Below are 22320 nucleotides of genomic sequence, written 5' to 3' on the forward strand. Positions count from 1 at the left end.
GAGCTAAACCTGTCTGACTATTTTGAAGTATAACCGTAAGTCTGAGGTAATATGTCCCGCTTCTCAGCACTCGAGGAAAGGGAGTAGGCGCGTTGGCTTGGAAGAGTGAGCAGCCATCAGCATGAGCCTCACCTGAATATCTGACACTGTGACCCATGGCAGCTCTTACCGAAAGACAGGGTGGTGGATTCAGTAACAACTACATGCTTGTATGACTTGCTGTGTTGACCTTGACCAAACTGGTCTTCATCAGCTTGTGGAATCAATAAGGGAATTAAGTCTTGGGTTCAGCAACACTTGTTTTACTACAGGCACGTGCTTAGCAGGATATTGTAGATAGAAAGCTTTTCAGGAAGCTGTATCAGCATGTGGGCAGTACAACTCATCTGTCTGCAAAAAACTACACTGGCATGTTTTTTCCCCATCTGGGGGATATTCTGCTGATTAGATATTTTTCCACCAGTAGCCAACAAACAAAATTTGCAGCTGGCAAAACCAGCAGATTATTCAGCTGGTATGGATTTGTTTTTTCTCTCCTGTTTCTCTCTTCTGTGTTAAACTTCAAGAATGAAGTTAATACTGCCATTGAGGCCAGTCCAAAACATAGGGTATTTCAGTCCTACTTGGTTAACTTTGACCACTTGTGTAAGACTGAAGTAATATATGTTTGGTGTGGGACTGGTTTGCTAGGAGGATGTGAATGTATTTATAATTATCAAAGAAGTGTGTCATCCCAGATTGATATATCCAATGACATTTTTCTTTCTTTTATGGCTATTCATGTTTTCTGCTGCTTGAGTTTGTTTCCGTTTTAGCAAAATGAGAAAGAATCAAAAGTCTCTTGATCTAAATCTTTTATTTGTACTGGACTGAAAAGGTATTGAATTGCTTATATGACAATCAGTACCTGACAGATGTAACGTCTCTTTCTAATGCCCTTTATGCAATGTTTCTTAATGTAAAAAATTGTACAACAAAAGGAAAGAAAATCTGGGACTTTGGTTTACCTTCTTTTCTTGTTAAAGAAGGTGAAAAGTTGAATTGTCACAGGTGAACTGAGATTACATCCTGCAGCTGGACAGAATGTAAAGAGAATTTAAAGAAACCTTTAAAAAAAGTCTTACATAGTATTATCAATTCCTATATAAAATAATTTAATATTTTAAATACTGTTTAAATAATTTATCTGTATTTAAAACTAACCTTTTAAAATTTCATGTTTGGAACTTTTTGGCATTAACACTTAAATAAATTTTTTTAAATATTAAAAAGTTTTTAAAATACTCAATACAATTCAATATATAAAAACAGAAAAAGTAATATACATTGTTCACACATAGTATTGTACATGACAGCTGAGCTCTAGAGTGAGCTTTTGAATTTGTCAGACAAGTCATAGCTTAGTTGTGGTGAACCACTTGCTTATCCTCTCTCTGGACTCTTAAGATCATTGCAGATCCTTACCATCAATATGTAGTCTTTAATATTATATACACATACTGCATACAGTATTTTATTTCCATCTTTATGCCCAGAATTGTAAATAAATATTTTTCCCAGCATTTAGATCAAAATATTGTTTAGCGCATACACGAATATATTTAAGACACACACAATTTGACAAGAAACATACCAATTTTGCTCAGCTCAGTTATAGGAAAATTTAACTCATAGGTGCAAAATAACGTCAGTGAGAAGTTGTCACTGTTGTATTTAAAATTTATAATAATCTTATTACCAAATGTTTACAGGTTGTGTTAACTGTAGGAAAATTAGGATTCATTTGTCCCCTTGGTGCATTTTCATTAATCCTGCCAACAATAAAGGCAGTAGCGTAGGCATGATGCCGGTGTCTTACAGCTACTTTGTCTAACACCTAGTATTCACTGACAGTATTACAAACTTTGACAGTATTACAAACTCAGTGTTACAGACTTTGGCAGGATTTCACTAAAGGCCAAATACCAGTCTCCAGTTTTTAAGCGTAGGCATGTCTGTCATTGATAATGAAGTTTACTGTCAAATTGTAAATTATTTTCTCTATCCTTCTATAAAGAACTCCTGTATTTAGCAAGATGATTTCTACAGATACTGTAAATGGATTCTGGTGGAAAGAGGGGTACTTTCATGCTTCCTATATTACATGTGTCATGTATTATGATAGCAATAGTTATGTCTCATTGTACAAGGTAGTCCCTAAAAGTCTTCCATTTCTTCTTGAAAAATTCTTCTCCAAGAGGACCCCAAACCTTTACAAACCCTAAATGGAACATTCTATGTAGCTTTTGCAGAAGGAGAAAATCAACATTCACATCAGGAAGCCTAGTCTAGAAACATTACTCGGAAGAGCAGCACATGCCACATCATATGCGTAGTTATTCACAAATGGGCAAAACTCACATTTCAGATTTTGGACTCATAGTTTCCTATTCATATGCAATCTACAAACTAGAAGCTATTTGCAGGAATTACTGCATGGCTAATTCTTAATAATTGTTCCTGAAAATATAACATCTTCACAGATAACTCTGAGACAGTTTCAAGATGAGCTTTCAAGAAGGATTTGAATGCTTTGTTCATGTCTTCACAGTGTGAGATTCTGAATGAACATTCAGGGAGACAGAATTCACAAACTGTAAGAAATATCCTGCCTTCCTTTCACTCTCCCTGCCCTTCTCTCTGGCATGAAGGTGCTTAAGTAAGGCGTTCACGCGGGTGATGGACTATACCTGTGGTGACTCTGGGCTTGGTTCACATGAAATTTGATTCTCCTGCTTTCGGGGGAGCAGACTCTGAAAATGAAATTGTTATCTAGGGAGAAGAAGCATTTCAGTCACTTTATTTTAATCCAGCTCAAGAGATAAACTGAGGCTTTGAGTTTATTTCACAGTAAAAACATGGTACAACAGGCCTCCATTTGTGTCTCTGAAGACCTCAGCCAAAAAGTCAGGATTCTGTAGGACAAAGCAAGCAGTCAATGCTAAAGTAATCCTCCCCCACACCTTTTACCACTTTGATCACTGGTCAGGAATACTGGCGTGCCAGCAAGAGACTAATTCTTAGCTGTTCTGTACACATGAAGTTTTAGGTCCTGCTATTCTCAGCTCAGCCCTTTTCATTAAGACATTGAAGTTGCATGAAAACTAAATATATTTTGATAGGAATATTTCAAAATCAGAAATAACATGAAGTGATGAACTATTAGTTTTGCCTTTGCAAATGTCTGTCTAGACGTAAGAGAATTTGTATTTATGTCTTAACCTTTCCTTGGATGTATATGCAGTGTGTACATATAACTATACATTTATATAGTTTATATCAGACCCAAGAAAGCTTTATTATTCATTAGTGCTCTTCAGGTGATAAACTGAGCAGAAAAGGTGCAGTTTTCTTGTAAAGACACGTTATGGTGATTCAACAAAAAGAGGTTTATAGAAGGCTAAGCATACGACAGCTCAAACATCTAATTTTTAAATTAAAACCTTGATCCCAGCATTAATGGCTTCTTTTTACTTTAGATTCATCATTTATGCTTAAGCCTGTACAAGACACTGAGTTACTTTTTCCACATTGCAATCCAGTTAACAGTAAAGAGACAAGTGTGTGTATTTTTTTAATTCTTTTTTAAACAAGTGAGTAAAATGGCATCATAAATCCTTCATTTTCTTTTTGATAGTGAAAAAGGTCATCAGTTGAAAAAATGTCTTTCTGGGGAGATGGAAGAAGTAGTAAACACTGTGAAAATTACTGTGAAGCCTGTTTGGGAATTCAGGCCAAACTTCTAGGTCAAATCCAGAAAGGACAAATTATGCAGTGTATCTTATTAACTTTCAGGTTTCTGGTGTCTCAGACAAATTCAGAAGCCTGTGAAGTCACATATGCTCTCTCTAAAATGCCTGGAGGGAGTTGCAGGTCTGACTGGTTATGAGTGAGCTGGAGAGCTACATACCACAACTCAGTAAGAAGCAGTAACTGAAAAGCAAACTATTTCTCCCTGCTGTTTGAGCTTCCTTCTATTTGGATTTAATCCTCTCCTAAACATAAGTGTTTATGATCCCTCATTCAAATAGTTAAGATGGGCCACCTTCTATCTTTTATACAAAGTCTGGAAGAAGTGACATTGTTGGCATTGCCTACCTGTTATTTTGTAATAGCCAGTTCAAAAATGTGTACGAGACGGTGGTGCGATACCCTGTCATTCTGAAGGGACTCGCAGCCACTTCTCCCACAGAGGAGCTGTACACGGGCAGCCCAGGGAGAAATCCTTGGCCTCCCTTCTGAAATGGTGCCACTCTTCCAAAAGGAACTCAGGACCAGAGAGGGGGACAAAAGAAAGCAGATAATGAGAAGCAGTATACTTACTAAAAGCAAGTGATCAAACAAAAAACACACTGTTATTTGCTACATATCATACTTCAGAGAATCAGATTGTACTTAGGAGTTAAGCAAAATCTTTAGACACAGCCTCCACAAAGTTTGGTGCTGACATTAAAATACCAATTGTACAAATGATTGTGAAGACTGAAAAAGCCATCAAGCAGAGCCGATCTACTACGGAGGCTGCAAACTTCCATTCGTTACAAATGGCTTCCTCTTCATCCTGGTCTCTGAATCGGTTTGCAATGTACCTGACCTCTTCCAAGATCTTAGCCAAATCTGGGTCACCTTCAGAGGGGTGGCCACTGTGCAGCAGGTTTTCTTCATCTGTTGGTGAGCAGGTCATCCTCCCACAAATCACCCCTGAATCGGTGGTAGGTGTGCAGTGAACCCCTTCCAGCCCCCTAAACCCAATGTATAGCATATTCCCATTACTAGATTGCTGTCCACTCACAGTGTTCATCTCCACACTTGATAGGCTACATCGACGCTGTTTATGTTGACAGGCAGGACGCACTTTATCTTCCCCTGGTCTCTTCATCCTCAGAAACCAAGCACACCAGTTGAGAAGGATGATTCTTGTCTGAAAGAAAATTTTTGAGAATAAGAATCTCTTCACACAGCCACTGTCTTTGGGCACTGTTGGTTATTTTTACAGCCTGGATGACTGTTTGGTCCATGGTCTCCGCTTAGTCTGCACAGGAGTTCTAGAAAATGGTGCTAGAGTTTTCCAGCTGATTAATTTGCCAGTCACTGAGGCTGCTTTCTTATTCTAGCAGTGCTGTTCATTGCCTCAGGCTGACTACCACTGTTGGGAGTCCCCTCTCCTCTGATGGGGTTCTCCATAGTGTTGATTTTTCCTTACACTTGAACATTGACACGGCAGCCTTTTCCACTTTTACTAGAAACCATGAATTAAAAAAAACAAAAAACCACTTACTGCAGAAGAGTTACTTTTTAATAGTCTTAATAGCTCTGCTTTAGATTGTAGTCAATAAATTACAATTCTTTCACTCATATTTGTGCTCTAATATTAAATTCACATAATATAACTGTTGGGGGGGGTCTGCTAAAACAGATGCTATACTGAACTGGACCGGGCCACCAAGCTTTACAAGGTTTTGGCTCTGTTCTCACGTTGCTTTCATGACATTTGATTGCAGATTTTAGAAAACATATCTGTATATAGCATGGAGAAAAGATGGAAAAAATACTTTGATTAAAAAAAGCATGCTTTGCAAATTTAATCAGTGAGTTTCATTTTATTGTTTTCTACATTGCCTTAATCCAGCCTTACAGAAAGTGCAGGCAGGCCAGAGTCTGTTCCAGTTCAGATGCAAGCTTCTGTAATTTAGTTCAATCAGATTTTAAGAGCTCATTCCAGTGTTTCTTTTCCAGAGCACTAATGAAATATGATTGTCTCATACAATATGCAAATCCTCCACTGTAATTAATATTAGATTTGGTCCATTTAGTCTGACTGTGGATTGCCACTCAGAGTAGATATATCCAGGCTAACATCCCAGCCAGAGACCAATCTCGCCTTGTTACTCTATTTACACTATCAAGCTGTGCCTAGAAGGATGATGTTAACTGAAGGCCTGATGCAAAATTCACCAGTATCCAAATAATGTTTAATGGACTTCAGCTTCTCGACACTGACGCTTACTCCTCAACCTCAAGTACTCTGTTTTCTGAGGATGTTTAGCTCAGTACTAAACATCTGTCTCCTTTAGGTCACCAAACATGCATCTAAAGGTATATACCTTTTATTCTCTTCATTCAAATTTATTTTAAAGTCACTACCCCAGAACGGGCCAAGGAATATGTCATCTCTTGGCTGCAGAACACTGCTGTACGCACATCCTTTTTGGCTAGTAAGGATAATAATAACTCATTGTTCTAGAGAGAGAAAAAGGGAAAGGGCTTTCCATCTTCAGTAATGCCTGATGCTGCCATGAGCTGGGTGAAGTTAGGAAGAGCGGACAGTTAGCTGATGATACTCATCAATATTTAGTAATCCAGTATCAGAGTAATGTTCTCTGTAAAAACAACCACTCATAGAAGTACATTATAAAGAAAGTCTTATGTGCTTAGAACAAGACTTTAAATTTTCTTTGCACTCTACAGATGTTCTTGACCAGAGATGTAAAGATGAGGATTTCCAGTGCAAGTTTCACGTCCACTTTAACAGCCATCTTTAACAAGTGCTTTTTAGGCTATTGATGTTTCTGTATGCACAGCAGCTAAATATGTAGCGGCTGCACAGTTGCACCTTGAGGCTAGTGTATTTCGTGCATTTATAATCTCCATCAGCATCTTGCCCTTTTCTTCTACCTGTTTCACCTTTTGACATCTGCAGCTTATTTGAAAATCACCTCCACTAGGATATTTAGGTTTTAGAAAAATCCTGAGGTGCTTCTAGCTGTTGTGAAGGAGATTCTGAATATAGAAGCAAGTTGAGGTATATTAATTCTCTTTCGTGCGCACACACACTCTCTAAGAAGCCAACCACACAAAACGTATCTGGACATCTGATTTCTGGTGAAACTACTTTTCAAAACAAAATGTTTAGGAAGGATATATATGTTTTGAACAATAAGAAGTAAACATGGGTCACTAGCTGCTCTATCACATCCCTGATCTGGACATTTATGAAATGGATAATGAATGAAAATCAAACCTTACCCATTTAGGCATTTTCCCCCCGTCTGGATCATGATGATGGTATTGTAGAACAATAACAGTGACAACAACAGAAAGACCAACAATAATCATAGTGCTGGCAAAATACTGAGCTGCAAAATAAACAAGATAATTAAAGCAATATAGTTTGGCTGATACTGCTTTGTAGCTATTAAGAGGTGTTTATATACATGCATACAGAGTGTTAAGTTCTTTTTCCAGTGTAGTGATACACATGCTACTTTAGGTACTTGTGAAAGATTTCTCAAAAGCAGAAGGAGCAGCCATTATTTTGACAGGATAACCAGCCTTTAGCAATTGTCTTTGTGGAACTGAGCACCTGCCTTTTCTAAGCAACCTTGAAAAAAACTGTCCTCTAATTTTCTTCCACTGGTATTGTAGAGCCTGGCTAGTACTTATTTTGAAAGTTTCTCCTTCTGTTGAGCAATTACAATGGGAAGATTAATCATGTTTAGCTCTGTATTCCTAGTGTCTGGCCAATTGTGTTGAAACCGCAACATCTTCCATGGAAAACTGACTCCCTTACACTTTCCCAAAATACACATAGGTTCTCTATTTTGTTCAGAGCAGAGAGCACAGAAGTTGTATAGCGGAACACACCCATCAGAGCCTCTCATCAATTGGCAACATTTTTCTAATTCAGTTGCAGTAGACCATTGTACAGATGGTAATTTGCCTTACTGCTGGCCTTCATGCAAAGTCACTGCACCTCATTTGACAAAAAATAAAAGTGAATAAAAGCAGTAGTTAGCTTACCAATTAAGGGCACAGAGTCAGATGTTGCTGGCATAATTTCAGCCACAAGTAACATGAAGACAGTGAGAGACAATAAAACTGTTATACCTGAAAGATAAACATGAAGTATGACATTAGATCAGTAGCTTGTGATTACAAGGCAGTAAGAAGCAAAAAATGAATCTGAAAGAGTGCTTTTAACAAGATGCATTCCCATTGTTACCCTCACACCAGCACATTAGTGGTACTCCTATCCTTTCTTGTACCACCTCAAGTTCAGGGCAGCAGTGCTGCCAAACTAGTACCAATGCTTGCACAGACATATATATTTGTACGTCCTTGTTCAGCTTTTATCACCATTTGCTAATTAGCTGAGGTAAATCAAAGTCATTCTTGCTGCTTGTTTGCTTTAGATGGTGTGATTTTGAGTATTTGAGCATATGACACTCAATTAATGGGCATGGAAGCTATGGGTGGGGTAATGCATAATATTCCTGAAAAACAGATTTGCTGTCTTGGACAGATTTTGGTATCTTTGATATTAGCTGTTGGGTTCTGCACGTGGCTATGCCCAAGCAGTCTTGACTGTTGATTTTGGGAGTTTGACTTCTGTTGCTTAGTGATGAGCTCCTATCTTCCTGACACAAGGCTTAGCTCTTTTCTCAGGACTAGTCTTAAACAAGGAGTCATTATCAGGTGGAAAAGGATTTAGGAAAAAAGAATTCATCTTAAAGTATGGGGAGGGACTTCTTGATTAGGGAGGCTACTACTCAATTAAATCATGTTCTGGAGAAATGTCAGTTTTGTTTCTAACTTTTAACAGCTATGTTAACTTAGTAGAAGCCAGTGCATTTGCAGTTTTGTATGAGGCAGGAAGTTTCATTACATATTAAACCTCCATCTTAAGGATCAAGTAATGAAAGTCATAAGATTTGTTTCACAAACCAATACTTTAGTTAAAATTCTCTATAAAAATTAGAATAGTAGCAGTTAGAATCAGTCTTTCTGAGAAGGCACCTTAGGCTCTTAATACAACTCACTATTAAAAGGAAATATTAAGAAGAATTCCATGTTAAAGTGTTCAAATGCATATTTGTAAACTTAAGCTCTACTCAGTGAATGTGGGATTCTTCTTCAGCAAATAAGCATCAACCCCCCCCCACCCCTGCTTCTTAAGGAAGGCAGTCAGGAATTGTCATGCTTCAGCTTGGTTGTTTGGAATTCCTCCATTTCACAACTTCAATGTACCCTAAGCTGAGAGCAAGGGTTAAACATCACACAGCTTCAGCATCAAACAGTACAAATAGCTCTTGAGCCAGAATAGGGCATACAAGCTATTCCTCGCTGCCTACTAAGACTGTTTAAAAAACTTTTAAAAGGACAACTTCTTTTGGTTTGGTCATATTTACAATATCCTATTAAGGGTTTACCTAGTGAGATCTTTTCTCCCGAGTCTGCTGGAAGCAGAAAAACTAACAAAGCAAGTGCTGATATCAGTACACAAGGAATAAGAAGATTGAGTCCGTAATAGAGAGTCCTACGTCTCATAGTTACTGTGAATGTTACATCTGGGTAGGGTTCTTTACAACATTCATAAAAACTCTCAGTTCTCTTCCCAGGAACTCCTGTGTAGGAGGAAAAAGGAAGAAAACCAGAAATTAATGTGAATAAACTGTGTATTATGTAGTGATTATTTTAAAAAAGGATAAATGTAGCTTTCTAAGTTTTACTATAGGTAAAACTACTTCTATGAGCTTAATTCCCAATTAAGTCATTTTTGTCAGATAATAAAGGAAAATCAGATAAAAGATACTTATTGAATACAAGAAGCAATTTTGTCCCCTACTTCCGTATGTTGATTTTCATCTTACATCTGTTCTCAGAGTCTCAAATGCCACTAGCTAGGTCATTTATTAATTTAATTTCTGTCCTCATTTCCCAATCATTATTCCATCCATTTCAGCAGTGGAGACAGGGCTGCAAGTTCACAGTGTAAATAAGAAATCAAGAGCTTACCTACTAAATCCCACTCTCCATTTGAAATATAGCCAGATATATCTGCTTCTTGCATTTGTAAGTCCAAGGACCAGCCTCCATAAGTCCAGGATCCAAACTTCAGGTTACACTTCTGAACATCAAATGGAAACCAGCGCACATCTATGTAGCATGAGCTTTTAAATATGCCTAGATTGGATTTTAAACAAGAACACTTAATTTAAATGCTTTTTCCATATAATTTCATGTACAGTTTGAAAGCAGACCTTGTTCTACATTGCACCCCATTTTTTACTTGTAAAGCATATTTAATCTCAGTTGTCTCTTGACATGTAAATAGCAAAAGTCACTGGCAGAAAAGGGAAAGAATTGCACCATTAATGTATTGATGTTATAAACTAGTTTTTGAACTACATGTCCATTTTGGCACATAGTAGGCGAATATCTAGAGAACAGCTCAGATTTCTAGATACTGTATTTCAGAAAGAAATGAAGCAGAATATGCATTCTGTTTCTCCTATTTCTTTCACTGAATAAAATAAGAAATCCTGAAAGATTATTTGCTGGTTTATTAGACTTAGTTGATTTATTCAGGAAAGCTAGCTTCTTATTCTTCCCTTGAATGAAAATGAGTCATGCTAAATGAGTCAGGCCCCTGTCATTTAGCAGCTTTCAGAATTAAATTGAAAAACCCCCATCAAAAGGAACATCTTAAATCAAAAGAACAACAGGCAAACCCCTGAAATCCTCTGGGGATCTTAGATGGAAGTTAATTCTAAGAATTGTGCTAATTGAGCCCAGGAACAGAAACAGTACTCCACCGCTATACATCCAGAGAATCAGTGATATATTTCTGATATCAAACAAATATCAAGCACAGACTACTTCCCTTTTAGACTAAAAATTGTTGTGATGAACCATCCAGTGAATCACTTCAAATAGAAGATACATCCAAGATATTACTAAGCATCTTACTATGAAGTTATTGTATTAATAGAAGAAACAGCTAAATTAATGAAATATATTTTTATTAAGAGTCATTACCATGGCTTTAATAAACAATATATTTTTATATTAGAGGCTTATATTTTTTATCTTTTTTTATATGTCCACACTTCTGAAATAGTGCATTATGACAGAAGATTTTACATAATTGCAATTAAAAATATACCTTGTATGGTGTTTCTCATACAAAAGTATTAACCATGTAATTCATGATGCATTCAGCTTAAATCTATCAGATGATGCTAGCTAGATAGATAAAATATCAGAGAATTTATGTCAAATTTGAAACCACACCACATATAAGTAGTCTGAGTTATCAAAATTTATGACATGAAAACAGCCTACCTGGTGGCAGATACTGGCAATGTCCTGAAGAATTGACTAAAACATTAGTGTGAAATGTAGCATCAAATCTTTCATCAGCACTAGAATAGGGAAGAAGAAAAATTGGTTATATGCTCTTTGACTGGCTGAAGAATATCTGAGATGAATCTGTTCTTCATAGAAGGATTATTCCTCCCCAAAAACTTGACAGCTTTTCTCCTGTCACCACTTTTCTGTGGCGTCTGAGTAACTGGCCTGATACTACTGGATTTGTTCCTGATTAACTACTCTAAGTGAAGGTGAGCCACCTCATTCTCGCTGCTCACCAATCCCACTACATTCATCACAGTGCCTTGGCTCTATTGATTTCCATTTTTGAAAGTAAGCACTTTTAAAAAACTTCTCAAGTAACTGTACAGGGAAACCTGTTCTCTTGCTGTCTACATTAACAGCAGCTAATGAATACTGAGGAGATGGATACTCCAGTGTTTCATCCTACCCCTCTGCATGGGTGAATGTTATTACTACATGTCATACATAAGACTTTTAATGCAGCTCCAGCCTTCATTATCTACTTCAGAAGCCACCAACTGGGTTCAGCAAAAAAAACCCCAAACCTATTAGAGGTGACAGTATAGTGGTGCTGGCCAGGACCGCCCTGATGTGCCATTCTTACACATCTCTATAAAAGAATCATAATGTTACTTGGAGAGTGCTTGAAATTATGAATTGGCGGCTACTGCCAAGGAATCTCTCAACTACATCTTGACACTATGACCCAGGAATTTACTAGGCATTAAAATTTTAAGAACTTCTGGATGGGAAACAACCTATTTTCAAATATTTAGATGATGAAATAAAAACTCTTTCCTATGACAAGTTTAGTAAGTTCACTGCCTCTATGAAAGACATTTAGATTACTTAGCATTGTAATACATGTATGCTCATGTAGTATTATGACCTATTTCACAGTTCCCATTTACTACTGCAGGTTTTCGTGGTAAGTTATTACAGATTTTGATCTCTACATCCTTTAAAGTTCAGGACCTAGGTATTCAAGAAATTGTCATAGTTATTGAAATTGGTGCCTAGATTAAACTGCACAGAATGTACTGGGAGGGTACTAGCAGTAAATGATCCTTGCATCTCAAAATTATTTCAGGAACTGCTGTGTTGAGTTCACGTCTGATGGCTGTTGGCCCTGATTACAGACACAGGCTCCTTTCTTGGAGCTTTCATTGGTGCAGGAATAAGCAAAATGAGACATAGGCTACCGTATTTTGTTGTATTGTTTGTAGTTTCCAGTGACCTTGCGGGGACAGTTTGGCACACAAGGCAAATACAGTGCCAGTCCCTCTGGGCCAGGGCAAAGGAGGTCGCACGAGCCTCAGGGTCTGGCTTCTTGCTGCAGTCTGTGCTTTCATTGATCTAAAAACCTGTGTTGACTCTAGGTTGATTTGAACATGGCAAGTCTCTAATGTCTCTTTGCCTGTTAGTGGTTTAGTATCTCATAATTTTCTAATCACCTTCTAAAACACCATCAGAAAAATACAGTAAGAATCTAAGACAGGGAGAAAGTGAAATATTCATAATTCTAGCAGAAAATGAAGTATAATAAATGGCACATTCTTCCAGCAGGAAAACCCTTACTGCAATACTGTTTTTAAAAAAGAGGAGTTGAATATTTGATCTATTGTGATGCAAATTTTATATCTCAGAAGCTAAAATAAAGCAATCACTATTTCAGTTATTGTTACTTTGCTTTTATTTTCCCCTTATGTATTTGAAGAAATTACATTTTAAAAATACCTGGACTGGTCTGTGAAATATGCAGACAAGAAGAAACTAAATCCAAATAATTACATGCCCATCTGGAGTTGCACTTCTTCCTGTGGTGAGTAGAAAGCTCACAGTGTTGAAAATCTTTGCAATTTGAATTTGCAGTATTTAATTTGAACTCTGAAGGCAAGCAGAAAAGTCCAAATATTATGTATGTAGCATGAATGGATTCTAGGACTTTGAGGGGAAAAGGCAATTCAATTCTGAGGCAGTTGAGCTAATGTAGACTGCTCTCCTTCAGATTCACAGCTCATGGCTGGATTGTCTGAGTTTGTGTTGCAGCTTCTCTTCCAGTTGGAGCACTAATTGTTCTCCCTCCTCATCTTGGCTGCCTGTTTTCATGACATTTTTAAGAAACTGGTACTGCTAAGATCTCTACTGATTGCCCTGCTAAATTTGGCAGAAATGGATTCAGAGGAAATTAGGGAAAGGGGCAGCAAGAAAGATCATACACAAACACCTATATTCACACAGGTGTGCATGCCTACACGTGCATCTTGTTTCCTTAGAAAACCAGACTTGAAGTCCTGCAACAGGTTTCTGTATTAGACATAGACAGGTAATTGCTTTGACTTGAAATTAATGGCTACATGATGAAACTCAGAACAAGTAGTCAAATTTAGGATGCAAAAATATCCATGCCACACAAATGACTTGTAAAGGGGAAATAAATGACTAGAAATAAAATTCTTAGCCTCCTAGGCTAGATTCTGTTCTCTTCCCCTTGAGCAGAGGGCAGTTAAGCACCAGAGGATTGCTTCTAAGACCTTGCTGCTGTTTCTGGTAATTGGCAAAAATAAAATATTCAAAAGGACAGTGGTGATCAAGGAACCTAGGTTTCATTGCCATGTTACTTTGGCTTTCATAAGACACATTCTTAAAAGAATATCAAGAGGTACTTAGACTCAAATATGAAATTCTTTTTTCTGAAAAAAGATCATATGTGGTTTTTTTACACTGTAATTCTAATTGTTTTTTGAAATGCAGTGCTTCAGTTTGGAATGCACCAAGTAGCTAAGCCTTTGCTTGGTGAGACTTTGAACTCAAATGTAATGATAGAAAAACATTTCTGCTACGTTACTTCTTCAGGGTATAACCACTTGAAAGCATACACTGACTGCAGTACATTGAAATGACAAAGCTGTACCTAGCAGATATAATCCCACTGGCACCTATCTGGAGAATCTCAGGTTTATAAAACTGGAAAAATGAAATTGTTAAAATGAGACATAACTACCAGAATTTTTGTAGTTCCATGAAGTACTGAACCCTATGTGGCCATCTGGAAAATAATACCACCAGAAACAAGCACTTTTAATAAGTCTAGTAAAACTAACAAAGTGGAAGAGAGCCATACATGACACTAACACAGTCAATCCTGGAATTTGTTCATAGGCCAAGATTTTCTTCCCTCAGACAAACTACAGATGAACTGGCTCTGCTCTTCATGATAGACTGGTTGTAACATTTAATACAGCTGCCACAAGTTTCTCTGTACTAGGCTGCAGCAAGATGTGTAAGGACTCAAGACATAGTGAAACATGCATTCATTAAAAATAAAAGTGAATTTATAGTTCATTAATTTCTTTGTAACTGCAGATGCATGTCCCTAGTGAAGTGTATAGAAATTGAAAGCATCTATCTCAAAATACCATGTCACTATAAGAGAACATCATAACATTCCCAATGCAATTTCATACAGGAATAAGAATTTGTTTTAAATAGCTTTGCTCCCTGACTAAACTCTGAATAAGATTTAGGATTGAATATGTGTTTTAAATACAAACACTCCAGAAAAATTCTTCATGACTGTGCCATAGTTAACAGTCCCAAGATTTGAAACACTATATTAACAGAAAACAAGTGTTGTCAGTTTTTCGGGTTATTAAGTTACCCTTCTTATTCGATAATGCTCTTCAGCTACAGTTAGCATATATGTATTAATATTAGTAATTTCTAAAAAAATTACCCCTTCATTTTGGATATGCTAGACACACTGAAAGTCTCCTCTCAGGTATGTGATATATGTGAGGAAGAATAGTGTCATAATTCAGTCTTTTGGAAACCTCTAAACTGCTGTTGTAGAGCACCAATTGTATGGCATACACAGTGTGTTACTCAGCAGAATGGAGACGAATGCGTGATTTGTCAGATTCTCCCAAGAATGCTGTCATTTACAGAATCAAGGTAGCTAGGCATAAATGCTCAAGAGAAGAAATTTGCATTGAAAAATAAATTAAGCAAGATTAATGCTGCAAAAATACCTGTCCAGGTTGCATGCTGCTCCATTTTGTGTACGGAGCATTTGAAAGGTTTTTCAGGCTGGTGTATGGACAACTGAAGTGCTAATTGCCATGCTTAAACCAGACACAAGAATTAATCTTGACAGGCAGTGACCATAAGTATGGTGAACTCTAGTGGAGATCACCTCAAATCATTTTGTATTAATTGTACCTCTGAGAGAAGCACTGCAGCATGCTGTAAGCAAAGCAGTAATGTAGGCCCTAGAGAGAAGTACTCAAGTGGCTGACAAATGCTGTCACTGGGTGCTGTTATCGCATTATTACAATTCAACAACACCTGTGACAGTGACATTTATCATAAAGGTGATCATCAAATGGCAAAAGGGACCATAACTGCAGCTGACATATTGGGCACAGCTATTTTCTAGGTTTTGTTGCAACAAAAAGCAGCTCTTGAAGTGGGGAGGGGGAATCAGGTCGATAAACACAGTAGGGTTGTCTTCTTAGTAAACATATGGCAGAGAAACAGAGGAAAAAAGCCATTAAGAAGACAAAAGGTTCATGTCATCTGCATGGGCAAAAAAACAACAATGTACCTTGGCTACCACAAAAGAGCCAGTGCAACATGTACAAAGCAGATGTAAGGTCTTTCCAGTACCTGGGGAACAGCACACAGGTGCACAACAGCTGCAGAAAAAGGCAAGTTGTTAAAGAGCAGACAGCTCTCAATGCTTTATCTTTTTAAACTTAATAAATTCCACAATGGGAACTACCATATAATACTGCAGCCAAAGAATCTCTCAATGTCAGCCAAAGGTTCTGCAGTGGATTGATGGCAATCTGTCTGTCCCTGAAATAAGCCCAACTCAGAACAGATAGTTTGAAGAGGAGAGCAACAAATAGTCCAGCTATTTTTGTAGCAGGAAGAAAGCGTGACACCAAAACTGGGCATGGGAAAGTCCAAACATACTTACTGGCATTTACCTATCCGGCCTCTAGTGAAACGCAAACTAAAACTAGACAAGCAGTCAAAAGTCAGATTTTCATTACATAATTTAACAGGAAATTATCACTACCTGTACCATTAAACACAGCCAGAAAAGTTTACTTTTCTAATCATCTCACAAAACCCAACTCAAATTGGTGGTAGGGAGGATGTCGTTGTTTACAAAGTATTTGCAAATATGACCTTCTGTTGTATAAACAGGAGACTGGTAATTTTCCAGTATTCCAAAAACCTGTAAAGTTTTGGAAAAGTATTTCAAAACCTAGGCATTTTGATGAGATGATTATGTCATTTGCCTTGCCTTATCTTTGCAATTGGACAGGGTGCTAGATAATTGCATCTAGGCTCCCTTTCCCATGGAAGGCTGGACCAGTTGATTGTTCAAGGTCCCTTCCAACCTGGGCTATTCTGTGATTCTATAATTCTACAGAATTCTCTTTCTCGCCTTGCACACATGAAAAAAAGTGTGTCTACCTGTTATAGAGAAGAATATCTGGCTTCCAAATCAGTCCATCAGGAAAACGGACATTCTTCACTCCCGGGTATTCAGACACATTCCACTGTAGATAATGATCTGTCCAGTACTAAGACATACATACAAAAAGTAAGTTAGGTCATCTCATCCACTGGTTTACTGTAGTTGTCTAGGGACTGGCTAGCCTGAAACAATAGGTGTTCTCTTGTTAAAGAGCTACTATCTAGCTTCAGGGAGTGAACTGTTTGGAAAGGGTGAATTAGGCCACCTAGAGCTCAATGGAAGGCATCAAAATCTCATTTTTCAATTCACACTGCAGTGCACTTAGCCTATAAAGGAAGATCTGGGGTGCTTGTGTTTTATTGTTCATGCTGTCTCAGGTGCCAATTTGGGATAGAACAGATCTTCTTTTACAATTCACACATTAACTTCAATTATGTTTATCTTCACAGACAACTTTTTTTTCTGTTGTTGGAAATTCTCAGGTTGTAATAACTTGATTATAGACAGGTAGAGCAGCCAATAGTCACTGCTGACAGGGAGAACAACTGAAATGGCAGAATGGTTAATACTAGCATAGGAGGTCTTAGGCCTGAAGTTAGGCAACCTCTGGGGCAGATGCTCAGCAGCCCTGCACTGTCCCACAAGCTTCCTTCCTGGCTGGCACTTGCTGCACTGGAGCATCTGTCCTGGGGGCTATCCATGCTCCTTTCAACCCATCCTTGACTGCCAGTATAGGCAGGGAGTCTGTAGCAGTCAAACCAACAGGGGTTTAATCTGTGTTTACCGTTGCTAAATCCCAGATAGTGTCACTGAAGCATATGATCGTGCACAGTCATAAAGAAAAGCACTGCCCCCAACTGCAGGCAGTTGAGTACCATGGCAGCTCTAGCAAACTTGTTACCTCCTGGTCTCCTGAGAAGCACTAGCACGAGCTACTGTATTTTCCTGAAACTGAGGTTGCGCTTCACCCCTTACTAAGCAGATGACTTGTCAGGATACAAGGGTGGTTCCTGTTGTGCGCAAAAGGCGTAAGTAAGAAGTGAAGTTTATTTTGTTTCACAAAAGGTATTTCTCCTTTTAATTTCTATGCTTCATTATACTGTGCCTCTCTCTATCTCCATATTATGTTATTTACATCAGCTTCACATAGCTGTAGGCATCACATAACCTACAGTGAAAACTTCACCAGATTTACAGTGCTTTTGCAATGCCAAAAGTTAGTCTTTCAAATGTAAACTTTGAAACGGTTGGGTAAACATACAATACTTAGCCCTTCAACAGTCTTGAGGCTGTTGTCAAAATCTTTGACAGACATTAAGGTCAGAAAAAATTTCAAATGGGCATTGTGGAGGTAATGTTATTGATCACTCTCATGGGGTATTCACATCAAATTGTTCTATGTAATTCCTTGCATTACTGTCACAGGCAAGTTTCAGTTTGATACACAAAACAAGTCCCCAGTTAGCCTCATGCTGCAGGTGTTCAAATTCATGCTTGTGCCTCTCAAACAGTGTTTGTAAATGACAGTTTTGATGCATGCAACACATCTAATAGCACTCATTACACATCTTTTGTAAAGCTTTTACTATACAATTTCTTGGCCTATGCTTCCATACTTACTCATTTTTTACTGTGAATTTGTAGCACCTTGTCACCTGGACAAATGATCGGAGTTGTGCATTGCTTTTTCCTTTTGCTTTGCAGATAACAGTTTTTTACAGAAATCTTAAATCAGAATATCTTATTGGCTCTGTTCATAGTTTTTTCTTTTCACTGCCTGCTCCATTCACAGTTCTCTAGTTAAACTACGTGTATTGCTCACGCTTATCAACGCACAGCTTCTATAAGCTGATCAACTGCTCGTCTTTTTTTTTTTGGAAATTTTAGATCCATTTTTACAGTAAATTTTTTCACATGAACTTCCCAATAGACAAATGTCACTCCACTTTTTACCACTTCATCTTCCATGGAGTGTAGAAATACTGAGATCCTCATGATACCTCGATTTTTTAGGAAGTCCAGCAATGTAAACAAATACAATGTGTGGTTTTGAGGCATTCAAACCTGTGGGCTCTTGTTGGCTTTAGGCGACTCATTCTCAGTAGCTGACAGAACAGGTCACTTTCTGAGTAGTGCTTGCAGGGCTGGGGCTGGCAGGCTGCGGGCAGCTGCTGCAAAGCATGCTGCCCGTTAGCTTGGTTGTGCGCAGCAGGCTCTCCTGTTATTTATATCTGAACTGCATTACAATAATCTATATCAATATATCCAGTAACTTCTTATTCTAACTTCTGTCAGGAGTTATCATCATGGCCGATACGATGGAGCATAGGGTGACAGTGAATGATGTGAAGACAGTCCAAAGGGTGATAGAAAACTTAAAGTCTGTATTAGAGATAATGTTAGGCAGATCGGATGGTTGCTCTTTTCAGCCGTGTATACAAAGTGCTTACCCATCCAGCTGGACACAAGCCACCTCATTTTGTTTTAACTTTAGAGCTATAGTCTCCACTGTAGCTGAAGTACATTTCATGCAGATTAAAATAGCAAACAGCGCAGGGTACTTGGGTTAGTATTAATCTGTGTGACTGGGCAAGGCTCAAGTTTGAGATTTTGATACTGAACAGTATTTCCATGGAGATAGTGGTCAGGATCAAAGGGTCTGCATGTATAAATACTAGATTTATATTCCTCTTTCTCCCAGGTTAGTTTTTGTATTTAAGTATTTCAGTGATGATTACACAAAATATATTTAAGATACATCGCTGATTATACACACATACATATCAAGAAAGGGGGTGGAGAGGGAGCTTCAGGGAAAACCTTATTTCAGACCATTTAGCATAATAAAATGACATGTTTGCCTTAAGCATGATTTGAATCAGTCTAGTGTACCATTAATAGACAGTTAATACACAGACACATCCTTTTTTTTTTTTTAATGTGTACACAGGCCATGAAGAGTGGCTACATCTTTGTGGTAAACAAATGATCTGCTCATTGCAGTCTTAACATGCTCCACACACAGTATATGCTAAGGTGGATAAATCAAAAAAAATACAGAATATATAAAAGAATCAGGAATTTCCTTAGGGGGAAAAATCCCCAATCTCAAAAACGGTAAGGATGCTGTGGGATAAAAGAGGAGTAAAATAAGTGACAGCTTCTTGAGTATGAATTGTCACCTGTTTTGCTGGTAAGAAATCATAGCAACTGTTGTCATTGTAGCTTAAAGCCAAAAACATACTATATTTGACAGTTTTACTCTTCCTGTACAACAAGCCTGTAAAATAACATGAGCTGAATGCTTCTTCCATGTCAACTTTTCTTTGTAAATAAATCGAATAGCCATGCTATCCTTTGTTAGGTCATCAAAATAGTATTTCCTTTGTTTCCCAAGGCCTACCACAGTGCAGGAGAAGTGCTCTTTACAAAATCTCAACAATAAAAGAAAAATGAATACCTTTAAACTGAATGAGCTGGTTAAAGAAACTGAAAGGTGTAGCATGATTATCTTGAATAATAAAACTCTTCTGTAAACCTTTACTTAACCCAAACAGTTCAGTTTCTGTAACACAGATGGGAATTCAACTAATGGCAAATTCTCATCCTAGCTGCTATAGTATGGATAAAGCTCCCCGTATCACCCTGTCTTTGTAAAGCACAAACTTATGGTAGAAATGTTTTGTGGAAGCATTAGGAGCTCCTCAGTGGTTAGCATGGTAAGAAGCATCTTCTTAATTCTAAGTCTTAATTAAAACTAATGCAAAAAAATAACCACTCAAGTCAGAATAAATCTGTGTAGGCTCCTTTGTGTAGGAGCAGCTCTCTCGTTAGTTAACCTTTCAGAGAAAAGAAACTCAAAATACTCTCACAAAGTTCTTGAATATTCTATTCTCTGTTCCATTTATTAAAAAGTGAGTGAAACTTACTCCTGCCCAGCAATGCCAGCCATGAATTAATGGGGGCAAAGTTCCCTGCTGTGGTATCTAGTGGTGGCAATAGTTAAGTAATAAGAGAGGATGTGAAATTCTGTGATAACTATAACAACTAAACATTGCAACAAAAGGTAATATAAAGCTACTGTTTGAAAAATGAACACCCTATGTGGGCAAAATAAACTGGGAAACCAGGAAAAAGTATACTGTTCCCAGCTGAACATTAGGAAACTGAACTGGTGTTCCAATACCCATTTTAGTCACGTAACTGAGATAATGAATTTAGAGAAGTAGCATAAAAAACCTCTCATGTTCACAGTTAACTTCTGATGATGACCTATGTTTAAACAACAACATTTTAAACAACATGGGAACAGCATGGCCATTTAATTAAAATCCTCCTGCAGTTTCTTAAGGAGACAGACAGCAAAGCAAGGAGGATGGCAGAGACATTCAGTTAGGCTGCAGCTCTCAGGAGATAATGAACCTCTTTGGCACAATTTTTCCCCTGTATCTGAAGAACCATCTGGCAATTTTCAGTGTGCTGATCAGAACAGCCATTACAGATGAAATGCATTTCTTGCATGTGTAGTTATCTTTCACAACCAAATTATTTTCTGCAACGTAATGGATTTGTTGAAATGACTGATAAGGCACTTGCACCTACAGTTACTCTACCTGGGACTCTTAGGACACCATTATCTTACAACGATCAAGAGTTTAGCATGACTAAATGAACTACAATGAGTTAGTAACTTACTTAGATGTAGCGACTTAAATTCTTAAAAGTTTCCAGAAATATCTGAAACATCAAGACCTAAATCTCAGCCTTACATTTTTCCATTCATCTTAGCTTTGTCCACTATGTAGCAAGACACAGAACAAAAGCTTGAAAGTTTCCTAAAGTTCAAACCCCTCACCTGATTAAACTCAAACACCAAAGGGGAAAAAAACCCATACTTTGTTTCAAAACTTACCATTTGTAGCCAGATGTTTGTTGTTAATACTTGATTCTTTTCATCCTGGGAGGAAGGAGAAGGAGAGGAAGAAGACAAAACCAAACCACAACTTAGTACCATACAGATAAAACAGCACCGGTAAATATATTTGACTATTATGAAATAGCCAGCTGTTCTAAGATACCTTTCAAAGCAAAGAGAATCACTGCCTCTAACTTACTGCAACAGATATTTTCACAGGTTCTTTTTAATGTATTTCTTATTACCACAGTCAATCAAACTGTTTCCTGAGGGTATCCTGAGTCTGCTAGACTCTTCCCTAGGGCTTCTTCTTTAAAAAAGAATCTCAAAAGGCAAAGCAGATTACAGTAGGGGTTACCTGTTTCACCTTTGTTAGGAGCAGCCCTCTCACTAATTAACCTTACACACCAGACATATGCAGGTAGTAGAAAAAATATTGAACAAAGAAAGTGTGACTAAGCTCAGATGATGTGTGTTGAGGCCATATTGAGTAGCTTCTTAGCAGGCAAGCAGCACCACTGATACCAGTGGAACTACACAAAAAGTGTTGCATCAGCTTTGCCAGAAAACTGTTGTCAGGGCAGAACATTATTCTTCTTCCTGGAACAGTTCCAATTTGAAGGCCTTTCCCCTTGCCTCCTGTGACTATCTGATGTAAGCTTAGGTGACACAATAGGCATCTTAATGCTGCACTTAG

At 37.8% G+C, this 22320-nt stretch overlaps 1 protein-coding gene across 1 annotated transcript in view; it reads right to left on the reverse strand.

Annotated features, from left to right (window-relative positions):
* Positions 1-522: 522 nt before the first annotated feature.
* Positions 523-22320, reverse strand: part of CHRFAM7A (CHRNA7 (exons 5-10) and FAM7A (exons A-E) fusion) — a 46048-nt gene continuing 24250 nt past the window's right edge. The window contains exons 3-10 of the mRNA XM_049813007.1: positions 21621-21665; positions 16705-16814; positions 11164-11243; positions 9835-10002; positions 9249-9443; positions 7840-7926; positions 7066-7175; positions 523-4960 (exon numbers count right to left, since the gene is read on the reverse strand). Of these exons, the coding sequence (XP_049668964.1) occupies positions 4442-4960; positions 7066-7175; positions 7840-7926; positions 9249-9443; positions 9835-10002; positions 11164-11243; positions 16705-16814; positions 21621-21665 (1314 nt within the window). The 3' untranslated portion in view covers positions 523-4441. The remainder of the gene's footprint in view (positions 4961-7065; positions 7176-7839; positions 7927-9248; positions 9444-9834; positions 10003-11163; positions 11244-16704; positions 16815-21620; positions 21666-22320) is intronic.

This window comes from Accipiter gentilis, chromosome 10 (assembly GCF_929443795.1).
Source record: "Accipiter gentilis chromosome 10, bAccGen1.1, whole genome shotgun sequence".
NCBI lineage: Eukaryota > Metazoa > Chordata > Aves > Accipitriformes > Accipitridae > Astur > Astur gentilis.